Source organism: Vicia villosa, linkage group LG3 (assembly GCF_029867415.1).
Source record: "Vicia villosa cultivar HV-30 ecotype Madison, WI linkage group LG3, Vvil1.0, whole genome shotgun sequence".
NCBI classification, from domain to species: Eukaryota; Viridiplantae; Streptophyta; class Magnoliopsida; order Fabales; family Fabaceae; genus Vicia; species Vicia villosa.
This window is the reverse complement of record NC_081182.1, coordinates 32,533,355-32,559,417: the sequence shown is the minus strand read 5'-3', so window position 1 is coordinate 32,559,417 and position 26,063 is coordinate 32,533,355. Positions and strand designations below refer to the sequence as shown.

Sequence of the window (26,063 nt, the reverse complement as noted above, 5' to 3'; positions counted from 1 at the left end):
CTGTCTTAAATCCCCAACTGCAGCATCCGATTGCCTTGATTTTAAAAAAAAAAAAAACCAATCCAATTACTTGTATCATCTTGAAATAAGCCATGACTTACAATGCCATATCATTATCCTTCGAAGCTCCGTTCATATTGCCTGTATATCCTCGAGATCTATAGAGCTAACACATCCATCATGTTCTTCCTCCTTTGAACTTTATTATAAATGAAGCATATGCAAAATCATATCCTACGATTTGAGACGAGTGACAAAGTTTTCATCGGAGATTTTTTTATTCTACCCCATCTTTAAAAGAAAGACCCTTTGCAATTCTTAAAATGTCTCTTTAAAACAAGAAAGATATTTACGGTGCGCACTATTTTTTGTTAAAATTGGTTGAGAACCGGAAATATATTTGCGGTTTTAAGCCGGCAATATATGTTCGGTTTTAATGCTGTCAGTAGCACGAAAACTTTTAGGCAATATATGTCATATTTAACTTTAATATATATACGGTTGTTTCACACGAAATACAAATAACTGTACGATTGGTGTGTATATATATATATATATATATATATATATATATATATATATATATATATATATATATATATATATATATATATATATATATATATATATATATATATATATATAGTAGTACCAAATACAAAATTGTAATCCAAATACAATAACAAAAAACTATAACTAAATAACAAAAAAATCAACAAAAACTACCGGGTATGGCGGATGATGAGTCGGTCTGTCACCCTCGAAGCGTCCCTCTGCTGCCTCCTGTAAAACAGAGCCTCCGTTATGATGGCATACAAAACACCTCTAGCATCAGATCCATCAAGAAACAAATCTTTGTCAATATCATCCCACGCAAGCTCCACGATACGACGATACATGGACAACACGTCAGTCGCATGATCGGTCCAGCCTGCTGCTCCTCTAGGATCTCTTGATGAACTTGTCTCGGTGGGTTCCCTAGAGCATCATGTATCATGTATGGATGGGACACCCGGAAGAACCATATCATGTAATCGTACTCGTAGATCCAGTCATGTGATGCTACGGTACTCCTAGACTCTTCAGGAACAAGATGATTCTCAAAATCATCAAACAGATCATCCATATCCCTTCGTCTCTTCGTTGAAAGAGCAGATACAGTAGGATCCCATGGAATAGTTTGGATGAACCCGAACTAACGCATCACCCTCTCAGGCATATAGGCAATCGTCTTGCAAATCCCGCAAGCCAACCAACCCGTAAACAGCGACACCTCGTTAAATGGTATCAAATCACGGTGGTCGACGTATGAAGAGAAGTGTACGTCCTCATGTGTCAGCCGGTCAATGTACAACTGGAATGACTCTACCTCCTGGTTCCCTCATAGGGGGTTGTATGCGCAGGCACGCGGCTTATCTTCAGTATAACCCTCCGCAAGTGACCAACCCCAGATGCGGAGGAAATGCTGTAGGATCCATCCCTTAAATAAGAAAATTAAATAGTTAGTTTCTTAAATCAGAATAATTAACAAAGGCCACAAAGAAAAAGAAGTTATACCGTCATGAGTGACATGTTGTCGGTTATCTACTTTGTATTCCATTTAATCCCTTCATCCAACTTCATGTACCAGGCAAGCAGCACCTTAGTTCCACTGGTGGATCGTTTCAAAATTATCAAAAAACCGGAGGTACATGATATCAGTGTAAGTGGCACTAATGTCCACAAAAAATTTTGTGCAAACAAGATATAAAAGGTATGCTCTTATAGCAAACCTCTTGTGAATGGTAACCTGCTCGATCGGTATCACCATCAGCCTCTCGTGCATGATGTATCTCATCCTCTCGTGCACGCTGTATCTCATAAACAAAAAAAACATCATAAATAATTGTTCACCCTATTGCAACATATTTTAGATTTTAGAATATTCACCCAACCATCCACAAATACAATCAACACAAGTCGCATCACCACATTATAACACTGGAATTCTTCCACTCATGTTATATTGAACATATATACTAATGCAATGAGACACTATGCATGTGGTACCAAATTATGGGATTAACCCATCTCACCGATCCAAACACCACCGGGATACGGCCACCGCTAACTCACTAATTTCATACAATGAGAATTAGCTTCCACTGATCCAAACACTACCGGGATACAGCCGCAATTATGATTATGAATGCATGCACCACAACTAGCATGTTAATCATCAACACCAATTAAGATAAACAATATCATCACGAAATAACTCACGGAAACAACACTGAGTATAATGTATTCGTTCCTCAACACAAATCAAACAATCACATCATACGTAATTCACACCGAACACAACATCAACATTACAATTATGTTGTCACAACATCAACACATTATCACATTCGTCAATAGCATTCACATAGCATTTATCCATCACAAATGACATATTGCATACAAGACAATCAATGCCATTCTCAACAACCACTAAAAACAACATATGCATTTGATAAATTTAAGCATCATGTATACATACAATTACCAAAACATATGCAAATAAGAATTATCTGTATAATCTTAACATTTAAACATATCACGATAATCCAACATATTGAATTATCCACCAATTGTACAACATACATTCATCATGTAGTAATCACAACAATGCATAACAATTAGCATTCATCAATTCCATGTATCACAACTAGCACATAATACACAATACCAATACATGTTATTCCCAAATAACATTAATCCATGGCATACACATATACAATTACATGTCATTTACACAACCATATAATAATTAGATCATCTAGTGATAATCAATTCATTTTCATCACAAAGAGAATTTTGTTAGCTTCCTAACGTTTCGAACGGCACACAAAACGGACTTACGAATCAAAAGTTATGACATTTTGAAGTTTCATAAACTTCAGTTCAACTCAGTGGGAACCGGTTCCCCACTTTGGGAACCTGAGTTCCCTATCTAAAAACTCAATTTTTACGTTCCCGAGAGTCTGGGGAACCGGTTCTCCCATTTGGGAACCCGTTTCCTACTGAACCAGAACTCAAAAATCTCCTTTTTTACAGCATTTCATCTTCTAACTCAAACCAAAACATACCCAAACATTTATATCATCAAAACAGTGCCAAATTCGACATTCTAACACATTCCTAACATTCTTGGGGTTTATCTAACATCAAGTATACTCCATAATCATCAATTTCATCAAAATCCTCCAAATTACCCTATAGGTTTCAAAACCCCAAAATCCTTGATACATTCAATTGGAATAAACAATACACCTACTCAATTCTATCATTCATAAACTAATAATATAAGCTAAAAAAAATTAGTCACCCCTTACCTTACCAAATAAATCTTGAGAGCTTCCTCTTCCTCTGATTTCACGTACTTTGAGTTCTCCTCTTTTGCTTTCTAATTTTTTTTTCTTTCTAAAATTATGAATATATGAAAAATGAAAACTAACTTAGTAGGACTTACTTGCTTGCACCTCCCTTTTACTAACCATCACACTAGGCTCAATTGTTTTATTTATCATAATATTCCAATAAATCACCAAAAACTCCAATTAATCCAATTAATAATCTAAATTCCAATTAAATTAAATAATGGAAATTATGGGGTGTTACACCGGAGGTCTCTCCCACCTCAAATGCTGTCGGTGGAGAGGTACGTCTGTGGGAGGACGGGGGTAGAGAAGGGTAGACTGGAGAATCCCACCTGCTGCGGGAGGACATAGTTGAATGAGTAGCAGCAGGAACACCGGATGATGAAGCTGTAGGTGGTGCATCTGGTATGGCCTGTCCAGATGCAGGAGGAGATTGAGTTGTCTGACTCCTTTCTCTCCGTATAGAAGCATGTTGTGCTACCCTGTCGTGTCTCAATAAAAATGCTCTATCAGTCATTGCTCTTGTAGAAGCACGTAAGAAATGTTAACTTTAGAATTTATGTTGAAAAAAGTTGAAAAACAGACAAAGACAAAACCAAAATTGCACTTGCGGTTTTGTTCTTGATGAAAATCGGAAATACATTTCTGGTTTCTGCTGCGATTTCAGAGTTACATCAATGACTCCCCACCCCGACAAATGAACACAAAAATTGGCATTGATCATGAAAAAGACATTTCCAACACCTTAGTAACGATTCCTAATGTTGAAAACAAACAACAAATTCCCAATTTCTGACCTAAAACACAAATTTTTGTGGACTTTACATAAACTCTAAAAAGTTCAAAAACAACTTACTTGATTGATTGTGGTTGTTTTTTGTTATTTGATTGTGGTTGGATGCTTGAGATGTTGGTGTTTGATGCTTTCATCCACAAATTTAACCTCTATTATACTCTTCATGAAGAAAAAAATCCAAATTAACCACAAGTCTCTAATATCCATCGTGATTAATGGAAATTGTTGAAAAACTCCAAATATACCAAGTAGGAGAAACATCATTTCACATTTTTCATTCAATAATCCAACATGTTCATTTCCAAAGTAAGTAGTATTAAAAGTAGGGAAAAACTATCAGCTAAAGTAAAGAATGAATGTTCTTAGAGTTCGAACCAAACATATATTTGTAAAAATATTTTTAAGGGACCATTGACCAATCATCTTCAAGCACTAATTTTGCTTCATTCACGTCACTCTTTTGTTTAAGAAGACTTTCAACTTGGCTCTCAATTATCTCTTTTTCTTCTACAATAATAATATTGCGAGAATTCCTTAATAGGGCACTTTTTAACTTCTTGTTCAAGATAATTATCAAAACAAGACAAATATTTAGGGTGAGAAAATATGAAAGATATTGCAAGTTTTGTTGGAAGAGTGCTCTCTCTCTCTCTCTCTCTCTCTCTCTCTCTCTCTCTCTCTCTCTCTCTCTCTCTCTCTCTCTCTCTCTCTCTCTCTCTCTCTCTCTCTCTCTCTCTCTCTCTCTCTCTCTCTCTCTCTCTCTCTCTCTCTCTCTCTCTCTAATAAAAAACCAACTCCAAACTCAATCGGAGTTAACAATTACTCATCTGCCTCCGTCTCTAACGAGGAACCGGTTTCCCCGCCCCGCTCCGTATTTATCCACATAAATTGTAATTTTTTTAAATGTGTATTTTTTCCATATCAATAAAAATGAATAATTAAACTAAATAATTGATCATTTTAAGAATAATTATAGTGCTTGATCATTTTTATTTAATTTGTATTTTCAAAAAAAAATTATAGTTCTAATAAATTTGATGTTTTAAAATTAAGAAGAGTAAATGGATAATAAAATTATTTAAAATAAGGATAATAAAATAAATTTAATAAGCGGGAGTGGGGAGGAGGAAGGTCCGGGGAGGATACTAACATACCCGATCTTAATACCCTAATTAAAAATAGGGTTTTCCTCGCACTCACCCGTCCCCAATTAAATCATTTTTTTTTGTTAAATTTGTGGTGGGTGTGTTCGAGTAAGGTCGAAGTCAGAATTATTTGTCATGTCTACGTAATAGTTTGTGTATTTCTTAAGATTTAAAAGCTAATCTATACCAAAGACAAAAGTTTGGTAATGTTTTTTTAACTTGTATTTTGTAACTTTTTTAAAAACTAATCTATGACTTTTTTTTTAACTATTTAAAGTTGTTTTTGTGCTTGTAACTTTTTCATCTATTTTTATTTTTATTATTTATAAAAACTCATTCTTAATTTATATATATATATATATATATATATATATATATATATTATATATATATATATATATATATATATATATATATATATATATATATGAGGAGGGATCAAATTACACCAATTAGTTACACCAACTATTACACTCATTTTAAGTCGTTGATTTAATTTTGATCCAACCGATAGAAACTCACATGATTCTTACTAAATATAACTTCCTCTACTTTTGGTAATAATATAAAAACATGATTCTTTTTAGAGTGATGCTATTTGTAACGAAAATAAAACTCACGAATGGATCACGAACAAACACAACCATTGGATTGTCTACCATTTATTGAAACAATGTACTCATAGAAATAAAAGGTCCCACCATATATACACTTTGTGTTATTTGTTTACTATTTATTAAATACATGAATTAATGACATTAAAAAAAGTTCCACCATATATACGCATAGTTTGTCGTGATGCTTTCGTGAGCGAGTTGTTTCGCTACAAATATCATTATCCTTCTTTTTAATATTTCTTAAAAAAACATTAGAATTCAATTTTTTTTTCATGATTCTTAATAAAAAAAATAGTATGATTCTTGATAAAAATAGTTTATTCTTATTTATAAATAAATTTGGATTTTTTTCAATTTCCTTTAAAAATAAATAAAAAATGAGTATAATTTAAAAACTTAAAAAAAAAAACTTAAAAATGAGTATAAATAAATTATATTATATTTATAAACTTAAATTATGTTATAAAATTTATTTATTTTTAAATAAAGTATGAAGCTCTATTTAGATTGTGCATAAAAATTTTAAAAAAAAAAACTTTTTATAATAAATAATAAGTACACATAATTTAATTGTAAATAAAAAAAAATCAAAAGAAATTTGTTTTAAAAAAATAAGAAGAATCTATTTTTCACTAAGATTTATGATGCATTATAATTATAATATAATATCGTGTTTGTACTATTACCATTCTATAATATTTATTCAAACAAAATATATGTACAAATACTTACAAAATGAATACTAAAATATTTAATGTTATCCTTTAATTTAAGTGAATAGAATAAAATAGAATTTAAATAAAATAGAAGAAAACAATGAAAAATTTATTTCAACATTAAAAGAAATTAATTAAAAATCAAAATAGTACTCTTTATGGATGAAAATATAATTTTGTTGTTGCTGTGTTACTTAAACTAATTATAAATATTAATAATAATAATAATAATAATAATAATAATAATAATAATAATAATAATTATTATTATTATTATTATTATTATAATAACAATAATAATCAAATTAAATTTTAAGAGTAGAGAGTAGACTCATGTGTTATTTATATTTAAAGGAAATTGAAGAAAAAAAAATTTGTTTATAAATAAGAATAAACTATTTTTATCAAGAATCATACTGTTTTTTATTAAGAATCATGAAGAAAAAATTGAATTCTAATGTTTTTTAAGAAATATAAAAAAGAATCGTGTTTTTATTTTATTACCAAAAATAGAGGAAGTTATATTTAGTAAGAATCATGTGAATTTTTAACGGTTGGATCAAAATTAAATCAACGACTTAAAATGAGTGTAATAGCTGGTGTAACTGATTGGTGTAATTTATCCCTCCTATATATATATATATATATATATATATATATATATATATATATATATATATATATATATATATATATATATATATATATATATATATATATATATATATATATATATATATATATATATATATATATATATATATAGGGGACGACTCAAGTGAGAACACTTGGTTATTATAAGAAATGAGAAGAATGAATCACGACCATTAAATTTTGATTTTGTTGATTTTAATGGACTGGATTGGTTTCTCTTTCTATATTAATTTAAAATAAATATTAAGGATCATAGAAAGAGAAACCAATCTAGTCCATTAAAATCAACAAAATCAAAATTTAATGGTCGTGATTCATTGTTCTCATTTCTCATAATAACCAAGTGTTCTCACTTGAGTCGTCCCCATATATATATATATATATATATATATATATATATATATATATATATATATATATATATATATATATATATATATATATATATATATATATATATATATATATGATATTATGTTTCAATCCAACGGTTGAATATAAAAAATATTAATTCAAAATGTAGTTATTGAATGAGTGTAACTCGTGGTGTAACTCTTCGGGTGTAATTTGATCCCTCCTATATATATATATATATATATATATATATATATATATATATATATATATATATATATATATATATATATATATATATATATATATATATATATATATATATATATATATATATATATATATATATATATATATATATATATAGAGAGGAAGGATCAAATTACACCCGAAGAGTTACACCACGAGTTACACTCGTTCAATAACTACATCTCAAAATAATATTTTTTAAATTCAACCGTTGGATTGAAACATAATATCATATAGATCATACCTATAAAGTTTGAGCTTAATCTATAATGATTTACTATATCATCAAGATATCCAAAGATTAACGTCAAAATGAGCTTTCATATAACGTTAATTTTGATGTTATTCAATGACATAGTAAATCATTATAGATTAAGCTCAAACTTTATAGGAATGATCTATATGATATTATGTTTCAATCCAACGGTTGAATTTAAAAAATATTATTTCGAGATGTAGTTATTGAACGAGTGTAACTCGTGATGTAACTCTTCGGGTGTAATTTGATCCCTCCTCATATATATATATATATATATATATATATATATATATATATATATATATATATATATATATATATATATATATATATATATATATATATATATATATATATAAAATTTAAAGTAAAATAAATGTATCATAGTATTGTAACTATATTTTAGCATGATAGACAATAAATTTATTTTTAAACTTAATATCATTTTTTCTCGTATCTTTAATGTGAGGATTATATTGATATTTTAATTTTTTTTAAAAACCATTGAATATCTTTACTTTACAAACATACTAGTGTATGTTTTTTTTTTGCTATTCGCACCGGTGTCGACCCACCACAGGTGTGCCACTAATCCGGCTCGTGCGGAGAGGCATGCGCACTGGCCAAGCAAGATTGTTCCGCCTGGGAATCGAACTCGGTATTCCCCGAGTACGTCCTTGGACGGGACTCCTTGCCAATGGAGCTCAACCGCTTGGTTATACTAGTGTATGTTTGGTTTGCCTTTTGGAATGGCCAAAAGCAATTTTAAAGATGTAGAATTGATTTTAGGTGATTTTAAGATATTTGTTTAGACAAAAGTAGAATTGATTTTGTCTTCAGAATTAATTATATTTGAAGTTAGAATTTGTAGTTTCTGCCTCCAAAATTTATTTTGGATGATTTTTATACTGAAATTTATTGTTCAACTTACTTTTACATAAATGTATTCAAACATAAATTAATTATGTCAAACTCAATTCTAATAAAATCAATTCTACTAAACTCAATTATGTTAGAATCAATTATGTTTATCGTCAATCACATGATAAACATAATGTGAATTAAATATTTCTTGTTTAGATGAAGATTTTGAAATTAACACTTTATGACTAACATAGTAAACAAAGAGGAAGATTAAAAACTTTAGGTTTAGCATATTTTGATATTCTTGGATCTTTTTCCTAGTTTCTTTGACATATAATTAAATTGCTTTTATTTTCATCTAATTTTGATTCTTGCCCCTCAGATGTTTTTCTTTTTTTTTATACGAGTGAAGTCTCTGTTAAATTCCTTACAAAATTTAACTGAGACATATTAGTCTCTCAACTAATATTTTTTTAAATTGGTTTTTTTCTTACTTTTGAACTGTGATGGACTGCTAATAAAAACTCATTTTAGTCCCTCACAAAAAAGGAATAGTCCAAATTAGTCCCTAAAAAAAAGGCTATATTTAATTAAAAAATTTAATCAAGCCATGTTAGTCCTCTTTAAATATTTTTTCAAATCTATTTTTTTTAAATTGTGACTGGACTTATATTTTACGACTGTTGTATTGAAATTATTTATGAAGGGATTGTAGATAAACCATCGATACCACGACGTTTTTTTCTTTGTTTGATTTATTATCAGGCTTATGAGTGAGTAACTATGGTTTTTGTTGTTATGTATTCTTGTGTATTAGGTGTCGTTATTGTTTTAGTTGTCAATGATCTTTTAGGAAGGTTTAGTTTTGTTATTAAGGTGATTTAGGATAATTTCTTGCTTTTGTAAATAATACTTATGGCAAAAATAATACACATGGTATGTTGGAAGAAAATTAGTTTATACCATATCACTTAGGTTTTGATGATAACAAAGTATTTAATGAACAATTAGGTACACTAACATATGTTCAAGTGTGCAGGATCATTAGTCAAAAAATTTACCGAACTCTAACTCTGATAGGAACATAGGAAGAGAAACTTGAGACTCATATTATGAAAGATCATAATATGATGACTCAAATTTTGAATGATAAGATTTTAATGTCTCACATCTAGGGAACCTAGCTCCTAGTGGAAACTTAGACTCTGAAGATTATGTGCATAGGAACTCAACCTTTGACCCGTACTCAATTTCTGAAAGCAGGTCTATCTTGTCAAGTCCAGTCATAATTTAAAAATACGAAAAAAAATCGTTTGAAAAAAATATTAAAAGAGGGACTAACATGACTCAGTTAAACTTTGTAAGGGATTAAATAGAGATTTTTTTTTCAGGGACTAATTTGGACTCTCCCTTTTTTGTGAGAGACTAAAATAGGTCTTCACTGGTGGTCCAGTCACGGTTCAAAAATAAAGAAAAATTGGTTTGAAAAAAATATTAGTAGAGGGACTAACATGGCTCGGTTAAATTTTGTAAGAGATTTAATAGGGATTTTTTTGTCAGAGACTAATCTAACATCTACGGTTTTTGTGAGAGACTAAAATAGGACTTCACTATTTTTTATTAATCTTTTTAATATTCTTAAATAAAAAATTCAAATTACAAACCATAACTCATAAAGTAGAAAGTTAAATAGATTTAATGAATAAGATCAACCATACAGGTTAGGTTACAAACGAAAAATACTAAAATAAATAACAATACAAAAAATAATAATTTGCATATCTCTAACTTATATCTCCATTTGATTTTCCATCAAGTTAACTTCAAAATTGCAATTCTTTAGTTTCAATTACCAAGAGCAGTGGGCATTGAATATCGACACAAAGGACAAGTATTGCTAGTTTGTAACCACTTCACGATACATTGTTTATGAAACACATGATTACAAGGCATGGTACATATTTTTGATGTGCCATGAATATGATCAAACTCATCCATACATATAGTACAACATAGTATGTCTCTCAATTTTGTAACATTCAAATCACATGTTGTTGTTTTTATTGTCTTGATGGCTTCTTTTGAAGCTGGAACCATTACAACTTCTTGTCTGGATTCATCATAATATTCTTCTTCAATTTCTATCTCTAGTTCATCTTTATGAATCTCCATCTCCAAGTTCAAATTGAACACTTTTGGTTGTGAATTGTGATATAAAGGTGTTTCAATCAAGTTATTACTTTCTTCATCAACAATGTCAATATTGTATTGTTGTTGAATCTCACATATTATATTACTTATTAAGTCATCAAGCATATTAGAGGTTAAAAAGAAAATTTTAGAAAAATGTGTTCGAAGATAATCCTGACCTTCTTGACTAAATAGTTTCTTGAAAACTATGGTTGGAGGGTTGAAAATTTCACATTGTATGTGACTTAAATTATCAAAGTAATGAATTTGAACCTTGAGTTCTAAGAGATCTCTAAGATTTGGATGCTGGTGATTCCTATAGCTTTCATATTGGAGTTCCATGATAAATTTAATTAAATTATTCCTATGTTTAGTGAAAGTATTGTAAGTATTTATAACTCAGGTAGATGCTTATTCAATTTAGGAAGAGATTTAAAAAATCAGTAGAATATTATCTTTTAAAATATTATGTTAATTATTATATATAACTAATCAAATATAACGACAATAAATTATAGTTTTTATATAATGTTAACAAAATTTAAAAAGATATAGGAACAAAATATTACTTTTAACTTCAAAATTGCATTTTAAAATAAAATCCAGATATTAAAAAAAGATAAAGTTAACTAATTAATATAGTGATATACTAAATGAAATAAGGTATAAATTAATTAATAATGATGAGAATCAAAATAATGTATTAGAGGTCAAACTTTCTTAACATAACAATAATATACAAAAATTTAAAAATTATATAAAACTATAATAGAAATCAGGAAGAATATACAAAAATTAAAGAAAATTCCCCTACTTTCTTGATCACCCGCGCCGAAAAATAAAAAATATCCGTATTTTAGAAATGCATTTTCGAATTGATTTTTTTTTTAAAATTTTTTCAGAATTCGGAAATGCACTTCCGAAAACATGAAATTGGAGTGTTTCCGGAGATGCATTTCCGAAAACCCCCATTTTTAGGGGTTTCGGAAGTATACTTCCTAAACATGCATACCCAAAACAACAACTTCCACTGTTGCAAAAAACATAACTTCAAGATTGTTATTGTTAGTTTACAATTTCCCTTTCACGTTTTCTTTTTCATTTTAGTTACATTTTACATTGGGTTATATTACTAATGAGAAACAGAAGAAGCCCTTTTGTTGTACTTCTTTGGTTTTTGTTGTTGTTCTCTAACATGTTTAGTACAATGATGTTGTTGGGGGTATTTGAATCTTAGTTTTACATTTTGTTTTCTAGCTAATCCCTTTAGATTTAGTTATGGTGTCATCAAATCAAACCCGCAGAACAGTGTTTATCAAGTGATTCCAACTCTCTTCCGATCGCAGTTGCAGAGGCTTGAACTGTGGTTCTCCTTACCAAGTCCAGGACCAATCACCACTGGACCAACTACGTCAGTGCATCACAAGTCACAACCCTTATAAAGAAATACCTTATTTGTGATTTAAAGAAAAAATTAAAATTCTAAAAAAATTAACCGTTATGATTTTATTGACAGTGTAAAAACATTTTATATTGTTGGTGTATTTCTATTAAATCCTTTATTTAATTTAACATAACTCTGGTTTTTTAAATTATTTATATGAATAATTTGAGATTAAATTAAATTTAATATATTTACACTGAAAAAAAATTCAATATTTTGCGTAAACAATTTATGATTAAATTAAATTAAATATATTTACATTGGAATAAATTCAATATTTTGCGTTATAACCATGTGTTTATTTTAAGATGTGTTTATTTATATTTGATGGTGAAGTATCATCATTTTAAATATTTTAAATATGTGATATGCATTTTTGTAAGTATTTGTATTTGATGATGAATTATCATCAAAATATTTATGAATTTATTTAACTCTGAGTATGTTATATACAATTATTTATTTAATTTAAAATTATTATTTTAAAACAAATATTTATGCAAAAATAAATAAGACTCTTTTAGACTTTAATAATAACAAAAATTACTTAAAAGTCATAACTAGATTATTATGTAGATATTAGGCGCAAAAAGAAAGTAAACAAGACTCTTTGTTTTATGATTTAATTTGTAACAAAACATTTTTTTAAACAATATTTAGTGAGATATTAAATTTATTTGTCAATTTTCATAAGTTATATATTAAAATATAACATTCATATTTAAAAAACATTCTTCACTTAATTATGAGCTGAAAAAAAGAAAACACAGACAAAGAAATTAACCGTATAGTATGAGATAGGATGCGATTAGTTGTACAATTAATAACGAAAGAATAATAATTAGACTAATATTTTACAAGAACTGTACAAGTATTCTCGCCTGTCACATGGACGCGAGTTTGATCCCCGGCAATGGCGCTTTTTCATTCTGGGTTCGATCTCCCGATAACGGTGCTTTTTCATTCTTGTTTCCATCAATTTATTTTACAACCATACTGGGCCGGATTTTCAAAATTATTCTGGGCTCAAGTTTTACAAACAAAGAGGAATGAAACTTTTTTGGTATAATAGGCTGCTATTTTTTTTACTTTTAAAAGCTATGCTTGTTGAATCTGGGTATTTTAAAAACTGAAATACATAGTATTTATCCGCCGAGAAATATGTTTGTAAAATTAAAGTCAATATTAAATATCCAATCATATAGGCTCACACATTTCTCTAAAAACTTTTATAAAAATAAGCGTGTATCACATTAGTCAAAATCAGTCAGTAAATTATACAGTATAAGACATAGATTAACATGTGGCTTAGATTAATTTTGTAATTGAAAAACTCGTCGATAAAAATATTTTTTGAGTTTTAATCTTACTCTTCATCTTCTTCCTCGAATCCATACAATCCTTTGAATCTTCTCCCTTAAATTCACAAAATTCAATATTTTTTGGATTCCAAATATAACCTTAAAAACTGAAAACTTATCATTAAGACTATTGTAGATTTGATAAGAAAACTTCTCATTAACTTAAAAAAAAAAAAATTATAGTTTTCTAGATGGTCTATTAATTAATCAGGTTATTTAACAAAACAGAGATAAAGTTAATGGATGAAATTAGCAATATACTATTATTTTAAACCTATGGTCAGAGTTAATACATTTTGATTTTTGACCATGTAAACAAAAAGGAAAAAACATTCTCCATTCAACACACACGAATAAAAGTTGGAATTGAAAAAATTGGTGTTTTGTTTCCTCCATGGGTATCTTGCTCTCCAATTTCATGACAAAACATACTATACCAAATACTTATAAAAACACTACTACTCTCTCACACATCACATGAATTATCATTCAATGACTCCTACTACTAATAACAAACCTTCATCTACAACTCAATCGCTTCTGCAGCGTAGGCTTCCTAGACAGAGGAGGATAGACGGTGAAACCTTTCATTCAACGGTGGATGTAACTATTTCGTTACCGGCTTCTCCTCACAGTTCTGGTTCTTATAGTTGGTCTTCTTCTCCTGTTCTTCAACCGCTTCCGCTTCCGTTACCGTTACCGTTACCGGAGTCGCCGTTGACTCGACGACCTGATCATCATGCTACGTTACCCATAACCAGGTTACTTTATTTCAGCTTTTTTTTAAATAAAAATTACAAAAGTAAATTTAATAAAAAATTTAAATGAAAATATGGTTTAAATAGTTTTTTTTTAAAAAATAGATTTTATTAATTTGACTAAAATATTTTCAAAGAGATTTTATTAAGTTTATAAAAATATTTTCAAATATTAAAATTTTAAAAATCACTTGAATTTAAATTGAAATTATTTGAAATAATTTTTAAGATTTTTTTTAATTGGAATATTTTTTATTTAATTATGTTTTAATTTTCAATAATATATATTTATGTTATAGGATTTCAAAAATTAATATTTCAATTTATAAACATTTTTATAAAATTAGTTTTAAAAATTAAAAAAATGTATTTATTTTTTAAAGCTAAAATAAAGAACCCCTTCAACTTAAATGTAGAACTATTTATTTCAAATATAGAGCCAATTGATTACTCGTTCCCTCATATTTTAGTGTTATTTTTTAGAGTATTTTTTAAATTTATAAATCCGTAAATTTGAAATATTATTAAAATGATAAAATTTATAAATTATTTTGTCTAAGTTATAGTAATCATTTTGAAATAATACTTATTAAAAAATTTAATTTTTTCTCATACTCCACAATCCTTTACATCTTAATGTAACATACAAATGGGTTTCTATTTTTTAAATTTAAATTTAGCCTAATATTTAAATTTTTTATAAAAATGACTTCAAAAATTTAATAAAGAATAATTTCAATACAACAAAAGAATTTTAAAGTAAATCAATTTCAATTAAATTATTTAAATTGATTAAAATTTTAAATTCTTTAAAAAAATTCAATTACATTGATCAACACACTCTAAAATAAGGAAAACGCAATCCAGAATTCACCGTGATAACTAAAGCCAAGTTAAGAATTGTTTCTCCCAGAATTTGAATTCGAATTCTTTTAAATGATTTGTCTTAAAACTCATTAACCATTTATCTTTGATTAAATTTGCCTATAATATTTTATTAAGGTGAGATTATTTATTATCTTTAGGACAAAACCTAAAAGTTAGTTGTGTTGCATAGATAGTTTCATGGTAATATTAATTTTGTTTTTCACACCCAAAATGATCAGAAAGACAGTGGACCATGATGCTGTGAGAAGGTCAAAATCTTCCAGCAATTTAAGAAGACCCATTTTTGCCACAGGATCTGGAAATGCAAAGAGTGATTTAAGAGTGAACATTCCTCCAGTTAGTGGCTTGGTGGCAAGTGAGTTCTTTTCCAATTTTATTAAACAATCTCACAAACCATGTATAGGAAATATTTCTTTTTACCTTTCTCATGTTATTACAGGCAACGGCTCTAGTAAAGATATTAGAAAACACTCTCATGACAATGACTGTGAAGGTCTTACCAATGTGAAGTTGCAATTTACTGCCACGAGTACCCCAACAAGCATATTATCCAGTCCTCTTACTAGTTCCGGCAGATTAAGCAGTGTAGATTTATCTGATCCTTCCATCAGTTTTCCTCGGGATCTTAACGACATTTTGGAACTTCCCGCTAAAACTCCTCATAGTTCGCGTAGCTCGGCGAACCACAGTCCTAAACAGCACAAAACTATTCAAGGAGGATCTTATTCTCACCACCCTAAATTTTACTCCAGGGTGTCGTCTGAAAATAACCATGCCGATGCACATCCATTGCCCCTTCCACCTCCAACGAGAGCTTCACTACAGCCACAACAATCTTCCGCGCAAAATCAATCAACTGCTAAGTTGCATGACTCAACAGAAAATCTTCATTCAAGCACGAGTCAATGGCAGAAAGGAAAACTAATTGGACAAGGATCATTTGGAAGAGTTTATCATGCAACAAACCTGTATGCGTACATTTTTCTCTTCGTTGAGCATAATCTACTTTAAAGTTTTTCATTTCTGCTGTTACTCATCCGCGTTTCTGTTTTTCTAACAGAGAAACTGGAGCCTCGTGTGCCATGAAAGAGGTGGATCTGTTTCCTGATGATCCCATGTCGGCTCACTATATAAAGCAACTCGATCAAGAAATCGGGACTCTTGGTCAGTTACACCACCCCAACATTATGCAATATTATGGCAGTGAATTAGTGAGTTGTTTGTTCCCTCTCCTTCCCAAGTACGCTTATACAGAAACCGTTATAACTGAATCTTCTTTGTTTTCAGGTTGGTGATCGATTGCGCATGTATATGGAATATGTCAATCCTGGATCACTTCAGGAGTTTATGCAAGAACATAATGGGGTTCTGACAGAATCCGTGGTTCGCAATTTTACGCGGCATATTCTCTCTGGATTGGCATACTTACATAGTAACGAGACTATCCACAGGTAACAACTATGTCTGCTAAAAGAACATTCGTTTAGTCTGATTTTTCAGTAATAAAGTCTGATTGTGATTTCTGTATGTGGTTCTTTAGGGACATTAAAGGTGCAAATTTGCTAGTTGATCCATCAGGCACTCTCAAGCTTGCAGGTTTTGGGGTGTCAAAAACTGTGAGTTTCAAATTCTGTTTTTTCTATTTACATTTTAATTATGTATGAACATATGAAAATTGTTTTCTAGTCTTTCAACTTACAAATGCTAATTTTTCGCCATCGATGTAAGAATTAGATTATCATTGAATCCAGTGTCTTTTGGTTTTGTTTTCTTGACTTTTCTGGTGATCTTATTATTTGACCATTGTGCCCATTTTAGATGACAGAGAAATCATATGAACTATCGCTGAAAAGTCCCTACTGGATGGCGCCAGAGGTATTTTGTTACCCTTATTACCTCGAGTTTTAGATGACATGTCTCATTTTAACTTTAATTTGATGACTGAAGCTCATGATGTCTGCCTTGATGAAAAAAAACAACCCCAACGTCACCACGGCTGTTGATATATGGAGCTTAGGATGCACCATCATCGAAATGCTGACCGGAAAATCCCCATGGAGCGAGTTTTCAGGGGTGAGCATCTTTTTTATACTTGTTAACTCATTGTAGTCCAGGATTACACATATTAGCTCATTTGTAACAGCTTGTTTGTGTTCTGTCTATTAGCACCGAGTCGTGTTCAAGGTACTGCACAGATCCCCGGACATACCCGAGACTTTATCGCAAGATGGGAAGGATTTTCTTGAGCAGTGTTTCAAAAGGAATCCTGCAGATCGACCATCCGCGGATGTGCTTCTAACACATGCCTTTGTACAAAATTTGCATGAACAAGATGTTATAGTTCAGTCACTAGGCACCCTGCACAAAGTAAGCGCTAGTTATAATTAAACTCATTGATCATGAAATATTGGCAATCATTTTGAATAAATTGATAATCGGCTGATGAGATGTTTTCTAATGGTTTCGTTTTGTAGGATGAATCGCGCAAACATAGTAGTCCAGGATACGGCTCAAAACTTAGCCGTGGTGTAGCTCCAGCTTCCTTTCGTGCACGAATTTTTAGCAAAATTCAAAATTTAATCGGGGTAACATTTTGGCCACTTTGCTGTTAGTAATTCACCTATGATATTTGCGCACTGAATTGACATCATTCTTAGTTTTTCTGTTTATTACAGTGACACTTCCAACCTATGATAAGTTGTACATTATAAAATCAAATCAAGAGATCACTATATTGACTGACATTGTGTATATTATGTTGATGTAGGGAACAGGAATAAGGAGCAAAAGCACTCGTTAGAGGACAACCTCCAAGTTTTTAAGTACCTATTCTACCACTACCATAAATATCATTTTTTTAATGTAAATGTCATATCATACCTTTAGTTTATAGATGATTTCAATATTTTGAATGTTATGTTAGATGCATATGGCATGTTTAAGGCTTTGCCTTAATGCCTTATGAGTTATCATTATATTTGAGAAGTTTTGTTGGATGCAATTGTCTTGATATTTTGGATGTTATTATGTTAAATGTTATTTTACATATTATGTTGGATAAATAATGTAATTAAAAATTCGAAATAGATCATTTTCGTTGAGACTTTTTTTATTTGTTAATATGGCATGCACTCATCAATCATAATTTATTTTCGGTGTTGTTCTTACATATTTGAACTTATTTGATATAATTTAAGCAAAGATATAGAATAATTTAAGAGTAAATGGTCAAAAATAGAGACTAAATTGTTGAATGTACTTATGAAGTTGTTCATTCGTGATTGAACTTATTTGGCAAATTTTGAATAGTGATAGAAACTCATTTAATAATAAGTGGCTTTTAGAAATAAAACCGAACCAAACCAATGCGGTTTGGATTGGTTTGGTTGGTTCGATTTTTTTTACAAAAATTTATTGAGTCATACATACACATATTGATGACAACATAACTTTGTATTTAGTCATTTATGCGTTATCAAATAACAATAAAATTCATCATATTTGGATAACAACTTTCCATTTAAATAAAAAAATAAGGCTAAATACCCTTTTTCGTCCTTTATTTTATATCTGAGGTCCATTTAGGTCCCTTAACTTTAAAAATGACCATTTTAATCCCTCAATTTTTTAAAAGGTGTCACGTTAGTCCTTTCCGTCCATTCTGTTAGTCAAAGTCAATCCATAAGACCATGTGGCAATGACGTGGAAAGCCACGTGGCTTAGACAAATTTGTGACTGATTTAGTGACGAAAAATCCTTCACTAATTTTTTTTCTGGGTTTTGATACAACTTCTTCACCTTCTTCCCCAATTTTGCTTGCATTATCTTCTTCCTCAAAATCTGTAAAATTCTGGAAAAAAATGTCAAAAATTTCTCTTTCATTCTCCAACCCCTTTTAATCTTGCAATAAAAATTGTAAAGTTTCATTTAGTTTGATAAAAACCTAACAACAAATGTCAAATCCAATTCAAAACCAAAAAAGTTGATAACCTCCAAACATAAACTCAACAGCTTATGACAAGCCAAGAACACAATTTCAACTTAGCTTCAGCGCTTTCCTTCTGCACCAAGTCCTAAGCGTCCCAGTCATTGATCTATCTACATTTCTTCATTCAAATTCTTAACCAAACACAAAAATAAACACTACTAAGAATATTCAAGAAACACAAACAAGACCAAATTCAAGAAACGGCGATGGTCGACGACAAATCTATGTCCATGGTAATGGAAAAATAGAGACATAGATCGAGAGCTTTTCATCACTGTCGTTTTCGGAATCACACCAGCCCCGAAATAATTTAGGGTTTTAGTTGTTCCTCGCTCAATTTCAACCATTTGATGAATCTAGATTTCATTAATTTCTTTGATTTTGAATTGTGACTGGGTGAACTAAGCATTTACTGGATGAATTTGAGATTAATTCAAGCAATTTGGAATTCGTTTATTTATTTGATGAATTTGGGTTTGGGTTGTTCATAGCTTGAGTTGTTCATACCAAATTACCCATTTAATTTGTCCAAATGTTTTCTCATGCCAATTCAATTTTTTTTTGTTAAAAATACTTTAATTATTGTAATTTTGAAAACTGACATGAAATTTTATTTGAGTAACAGTACGTAGTAGCTTAAGCTCTTTTTTTTGACCAAAAAAAAATCATAAACTTGGAATGTATTACTTGACGTTGGTTAACATAAACTTGGTTCTGGGTACAGTGAACCCTTTGTTTTATGATGATTGATGAACTTAGATTTTGGGTATTGTTTTCAATGAAGTACAAATGGAAAAAAATCAGTTTTTTAAAAATTTAATGCTTTATTATGTATCAAGAAAATGAAGATGAAAACGATATAACAAAGAAGATGAAGATTATATTAAAAATCCAGAAAATATTTTTAGTGACCGATTTTTCCGTAGCTAAATCGCTCACAAACATTTAATGTTACACGTCACTTGCCACGTGAGCAAAATTTGACGCCGTTACTGTCATTTGGACGGAAAGGATTAATTTGGTTCTTTTCGTATAATTAAAGGATTCAAATGGTCTTTTTTAAAGTTAAAGGACTAAAATGGACCCCGAGTATAAGATAAGGGACGAAAAAAGATATTTAGCCAAAAAATAATATTAGATAAAAGTGGAATAAAAAACATAAAATAGTATAAAAACATTATAATGAAATAGAAAAAAAAAAGATGAAATATTAGAGAAGATGAAAAAGAAAGAGCAGAAGAGATGCGACTAGATAAGAAGATGAACATTAAAAACGTAATTGTAAAAGAGAACCGTAGAATAAAAATAAGAAGAAGAAAAAGAAAGAACTTAAGAGATGAAAGACTAGAAAAAGAATATGTGATATGTATTTGGAAAAGAAGATGAGAAGAATGTGCAATACCGCTAGGAGAGATTTGAGAAGACTTAAACTGAAACCTTAAGTGTGAGGAAGAGAAAATCATTCGTAATCATAAGGTTAAGGCATAATAGGTTTGAGTTTGGGTTGGATATAAGTTAATTGAAGTTTAGGGGGTTGTAACATAATGCGGTTTGGTTCGGCTTGGTTTGGTTTGTAAAATACAAACCGCAAACAGAACCGAACTGCGCGGTTTGTTAAAAGATGATATAAATACATCCGAACCAAATGTGGTTTTTTGCGGTTTCGGATTGGTTTGATTCGGTTTTGCGGTTTTCTATTGGACCGGTTTGGTTTTGAACACCGCTAGTCAGTTGTGATTCATGTGACAATTTACATGTCAAGTTCGTATTATTAGCATCCTTAAATCACATAGACTATCATAGAACCTAACTAAGAAATATTTGGTAGAAAAATAAGGTTTGTTCTTGGGAACTTGACTAATTATTTTCTTATAACACATTTGTAATCTTTTGTAACAACTTTTAGAAGTATAATTGTCATGCCCCAAAATTTGCGCTCCTATTTTTGAGATTCAAATACATCTCCATACTCAAGAAGTTCCTCAAAGGTTGATTAGACAAGCCCTCTCCTAAGCAATCAACCCACAACTAGGGTTTTGCTTCTCTCAAGACAAAATCAAGTTCTAATGCCTCAAGTGGTCTTCATACTTCCTCATATGGTTTAAAGCATCACCATGTCAAGTTTCAAGCCTCATGGCTCAAGATTGCTCAGTTAGATGCCCAAATGATCAACAGTCAACTATGTTAAGTTAAAAGTCAACTATGGTCAACCTACAGTCAAAACTCCTGATTTTTTGTCAACGTCAACTTTTTAAGGTTATATTCATCATTTGATCAAGGGTTCATCATTATTCACCAAGGAAAGGTTCAATATCATCAAAACTCCAAGCTTCTAAATTAGGGTTTTTGAACTAAAAGTCAACTAAACGTTGACCGGCCATAACTCTCACATGGTTGTTAGATGCAGTATAGGGCAAGCAACAAAAGAGATTTGGAAATATTGATCCGGGAATTATCGTCCTCAGAGATGGAGAGATGCCATTCAACAGTTTCTACGGCTTCGAGCTTTGGATTGAATGAGCAAAAAGTAAACAAAGATATAGACATGAAAAGAATAAACACATTCTTAGAAGAGAAATAACTTATCAGGAATGTAAATATATTCACTCTTCACAAACATACACTTACCAACCCGTTATACTCAACCTGCGATACTCGTCTATGTTATCACGTATCTCTCACATAAGCGTCCATCTCTGGAGCACAAACGAGATCATCTCACAACTAAGGTTATCTCTAACGCGAAGTCGTGAGAACATCCGTATTCTCGCGTCGGCGATCTCTCTCGCGCCGCTCAAACACGAAAGCATTACGTACAGATACAATCGGTGAATGCTAGCTCTAAATCTATCTCTAGAGTTCAGAACCAACAGATTATCATCCTAGATAAAGATTCAAGCAGTTTATCTCTAAAGCAACTCAAATCTTCAGCACAGAGCAAAAATCCAGAACAATATCAACACAGATTCGTAAAGCAAGTTAAATATAACATTATAATCGGTAAATATACATAAGATTCGAGTAACTATACAAACAAACCCAACACAAAGAAATACACAAAGAAGAGAAGAGATAAACCAAACATATCGCGGGTTGTCAGCTCCGGTTGATGAGAAGTCCACCTCCGATCTTCCAAGTGCATGACCCAGTGTTGTTTTCTAAGCTAATCTTGATCTAAGAATGAAAATGATGGAGTTGGAACCAAAAACTCTCCAAAACCATAACCCTAAAATGGTTCAAATGAAAGAATATAAAGACAATTTCTGCTACGGCCGCTTAGCGGCCAAATCTCGCTTAGCGGACTACACGTATTCACAAAATATCTACAACAGTAAACAGGCCTCCGCTTAGCGGCCAGACCCGCCGCTTAGCGGCCAGGGAAATTTGGTTCGCCCCTGGAAAGCGCACTTACACGCCGCTCAGCGGCGCTCTCTGCACAAAAGATGCTTATTTGATCCAAAATCGCGCAATCGGAGCCGTGCCTTCGACACTTTATTCCTCGAGGCTCCAATAAGCATGAATACCTATAAAAACAAAGGAAAAACTATTAAACGGTATATAAAACATATGAAAACTAAATAATGTGAATATATACACAAAAGTGGGGATTTTATTACAAAAACGAAATGAATAGAATCGATAAGTGCCACAATTATATACTCAAAATAACAACATTTTTGCACTTATCAAACTCTCCCCAACTTAAAACTTTGTTTGTCCTCAAACAATGTCAAATAAATCAAAGAATCAAAAGTAATAAACCAAAGAATTGTGAATCAACAAGTTTTGAAAACCAAAAACAAATGTATGGCTCAATACAAAAATGTATAAACAAAGTAAATACTTACCACTATCCTACAACGACAACATGTAAACGAAACAAATCTTAAGTACAAAAATCATACAAAACATTCTAACACAATACATGCTATCTCATGAATCACACCTAGCAAAATTTCATCAATGAATGAAAAACACACAAAGGTGAAGGACTTTTAACACTCATCCAACAATCTTGCTAACAAAAGATTAAATTATGCATTCATCCAAAAATCACATCGAAGATACAAAAGCAAGAATCACAAGGACTTTTCAAGGTTGTAATGTGGTTTGGTTAACAAACAAGGGATAAGTCCTAAGGCTAATCGAAACAAAAACTTGCCTAAACCTAAGGGAGTGATCAATCCACCAAAGATTCAAACAACAAAATCTCGATCAAACTTCTTCCATAATCACAAGTTTCTCAAACCAATCACAATACTTATTAGCACAATTATTCACTTCTCTTTTCTTTTTCTTTTTCAAAACTTTTTCTCTTTTTTTTCTTCTTTTCTTTTCTTTTCACATTTTCTTCTTTTTTTCTTCTTTGTTTTCAACCTCATATCAACAACCACATAAGTAGCAACCATTTCTCTCCCCAACTTGAATTCAACCACACCATCATATGAATACTCCCTACTTTCTAAGGCAAGGTAAAAATTCATAACAAAAATCATGGTTGAGGGTTCAAGAAAACAAAGAAACAATCATCCATGCAAAAATGAGAACTAAACACTCAATGATAAGCATTTAGCAAAAACAACATGGACATTGACAAAAAGGCTCAAAAGGGTTAACAAATGATCACACACTCACAAGGTGAATTGATTATTTGGTTATGGTGGTTGTGCTCAAAATGAAACAAAATGCCTTGATCCTTTTCATGCTTTCATAAAATCAACATAAACAAAAGATTAAGCATAATAAAATCCAGTTAAAACAAAGATTGTGGCCTCCAGCATATGTGAATAATGGAAAGCTTCCTCACATTTATGGTTTGGGAACTAAAGTGATTCAATCAACAAGCAAGTAATGCAAAAGAATGAATTGTATGGTAATTGTACAAATGAAAAGTTTCCTAAACATGCTATGTTATAGAAAGCGATAAATGAGTACCTTGAATGATACAACTTCAAAAACAATATCCTACCATACATCCGCAAGTTGAAACACTCAAGCTTTGGAAAATCACCTCAAAAATCTTCGAATCACCGAACAAAATTTGAGTACAAACAACCAATAAAAGAATTAGAAAAATAAAACTAGTATATACTACTAAATAGCCTTGGTGAAAGTGGGAAAAATGAGTGAACCAAGTGGAATGGGAATCCCACTGGTACAAAGCAAGAAAACAAAATTTTACTGTCATCGCTTAGCGGAGCTAGGCTCGCTTAGCGATGACAGAAAAAACCAGAAAAATCAGAACAGAAATAGCTGTTCTAATTTTCCTCCACTTCACCTAAATACCTCATAAATATAAATATAAACAATATTTACAACCGTTGGGGTGCCTCCCAACGAGCGCTTGTTTTACGTCGTTAGCTCGACGCCTTTATTGTTTCGGTGTTTGGAAAGTAGCCTCCTCTCGTCATGCCATGGTGACGTCTCACCGCACAAGCCTAAAGAAAGTGTCCTAACCAAAGCACTCAACAAACGTTACGGGTACAATATATACAACAATTATACGAACATAAAAGAAAACGCAAGTATATAAATATGTACATAAACAAACACATATATACAAACGTGAAACACATATAACTATTAACATACACAAAGAGAAAAATTGGTGAATATAAACAAGTAAACATATACAAGTGAAACTATAAAAATATATATGTTATATACAAAAGTATAATTATATGTAATTATAAACAAGTAAGCTAAATTGGTGAACATAAACAAGTAAACATGTACAAGTGGAAATATACAAGTAAACATATACAATATATACGTTATATACAAAGCTCAAAACCACGAAAACTATTGCGATGCAATCACAACCATCCCCGGCAACGGCGCCATTTTGTTAGATGCAGTATAGGGCAAGCAACAAAAGAGATTTGGAAATATTGATCCGGGAATTATCGTCCTCAGAGATGGAGAGATGCCATTCAACAGTTTCTACGGCTTCGAGCTTTGGATTGAATGAGCAAAAAGTAAACAAAGATATAGACATGAAAAGAATAAACACATTCTTAGAAGAGAAATAACTTATCAGGAATGTAAATATATTCACTCTTCACAAACATACACTTATCAACCCGTTATACTCAACCTGCGATACTCGTCTATGTTATCACGTATCTCTCACATAAGCGTCCATCTCTGGAGCACAAACGAGATCATCTCACAACTAAGGTTATCTCTAACGCGAAGTCGTGAGAACATCCGTATTCTCGCGTCGGCGATCTCTCGCGCGCCGCTCAAACACGAAAGCATTACGTACAGATACAATCGGTGAATGCTAGCTCTAAATCTATCTCTAGAGTTCAGAACCAACAGATTATCATCCTAGATAAAGATTCAAGCAGTTTATCTCTAAAGCAACTCAAATCTT

At 30.8% G+C, this 26,063-nt stretch overlaps 1 protein-coding gene across 1 annotated transcript; it reads left to right on the top strand.

Moving 5' to 3' along the window:
- Positions 1 to 14,351: 14,351 nt before the first annotated feature.
- LOC131655341 (mitogen-activated protein kinase kinase kinase 5-like) lies at positions 14,352 to 18,817 on the top strand. The gene is made up of 11 exons (XM_058925226.1): positions 14,352 to 14,811; positions 15,915 to 16,051; positions 16,136 to 16,664; positions 16,757 to 16,907; positions 16,984 to 17,147; positions 17,237 to 17,312; positions 17,515 to 17,571; positions 17,644 to 17,769; positions 17,863 to 18,063; positions 18,171 to 18,281; positions 18,464 to 18,817. Exons 1-11 carry the CDS (start codon positions 14,528 to 14,530, stop codon positions 18,494 to 18,496), a joined length of 1,869 nt encoding a protein of 622 aa, XP_058781209.1. The 5' UTR covers positions 14,352 to 14,527; the 3' UTR covers positions 18,497 to 18,817.
- The last annotated feature ends 7,246 nt before the right edge of the window (positions 18,818 to 26,063 follow it).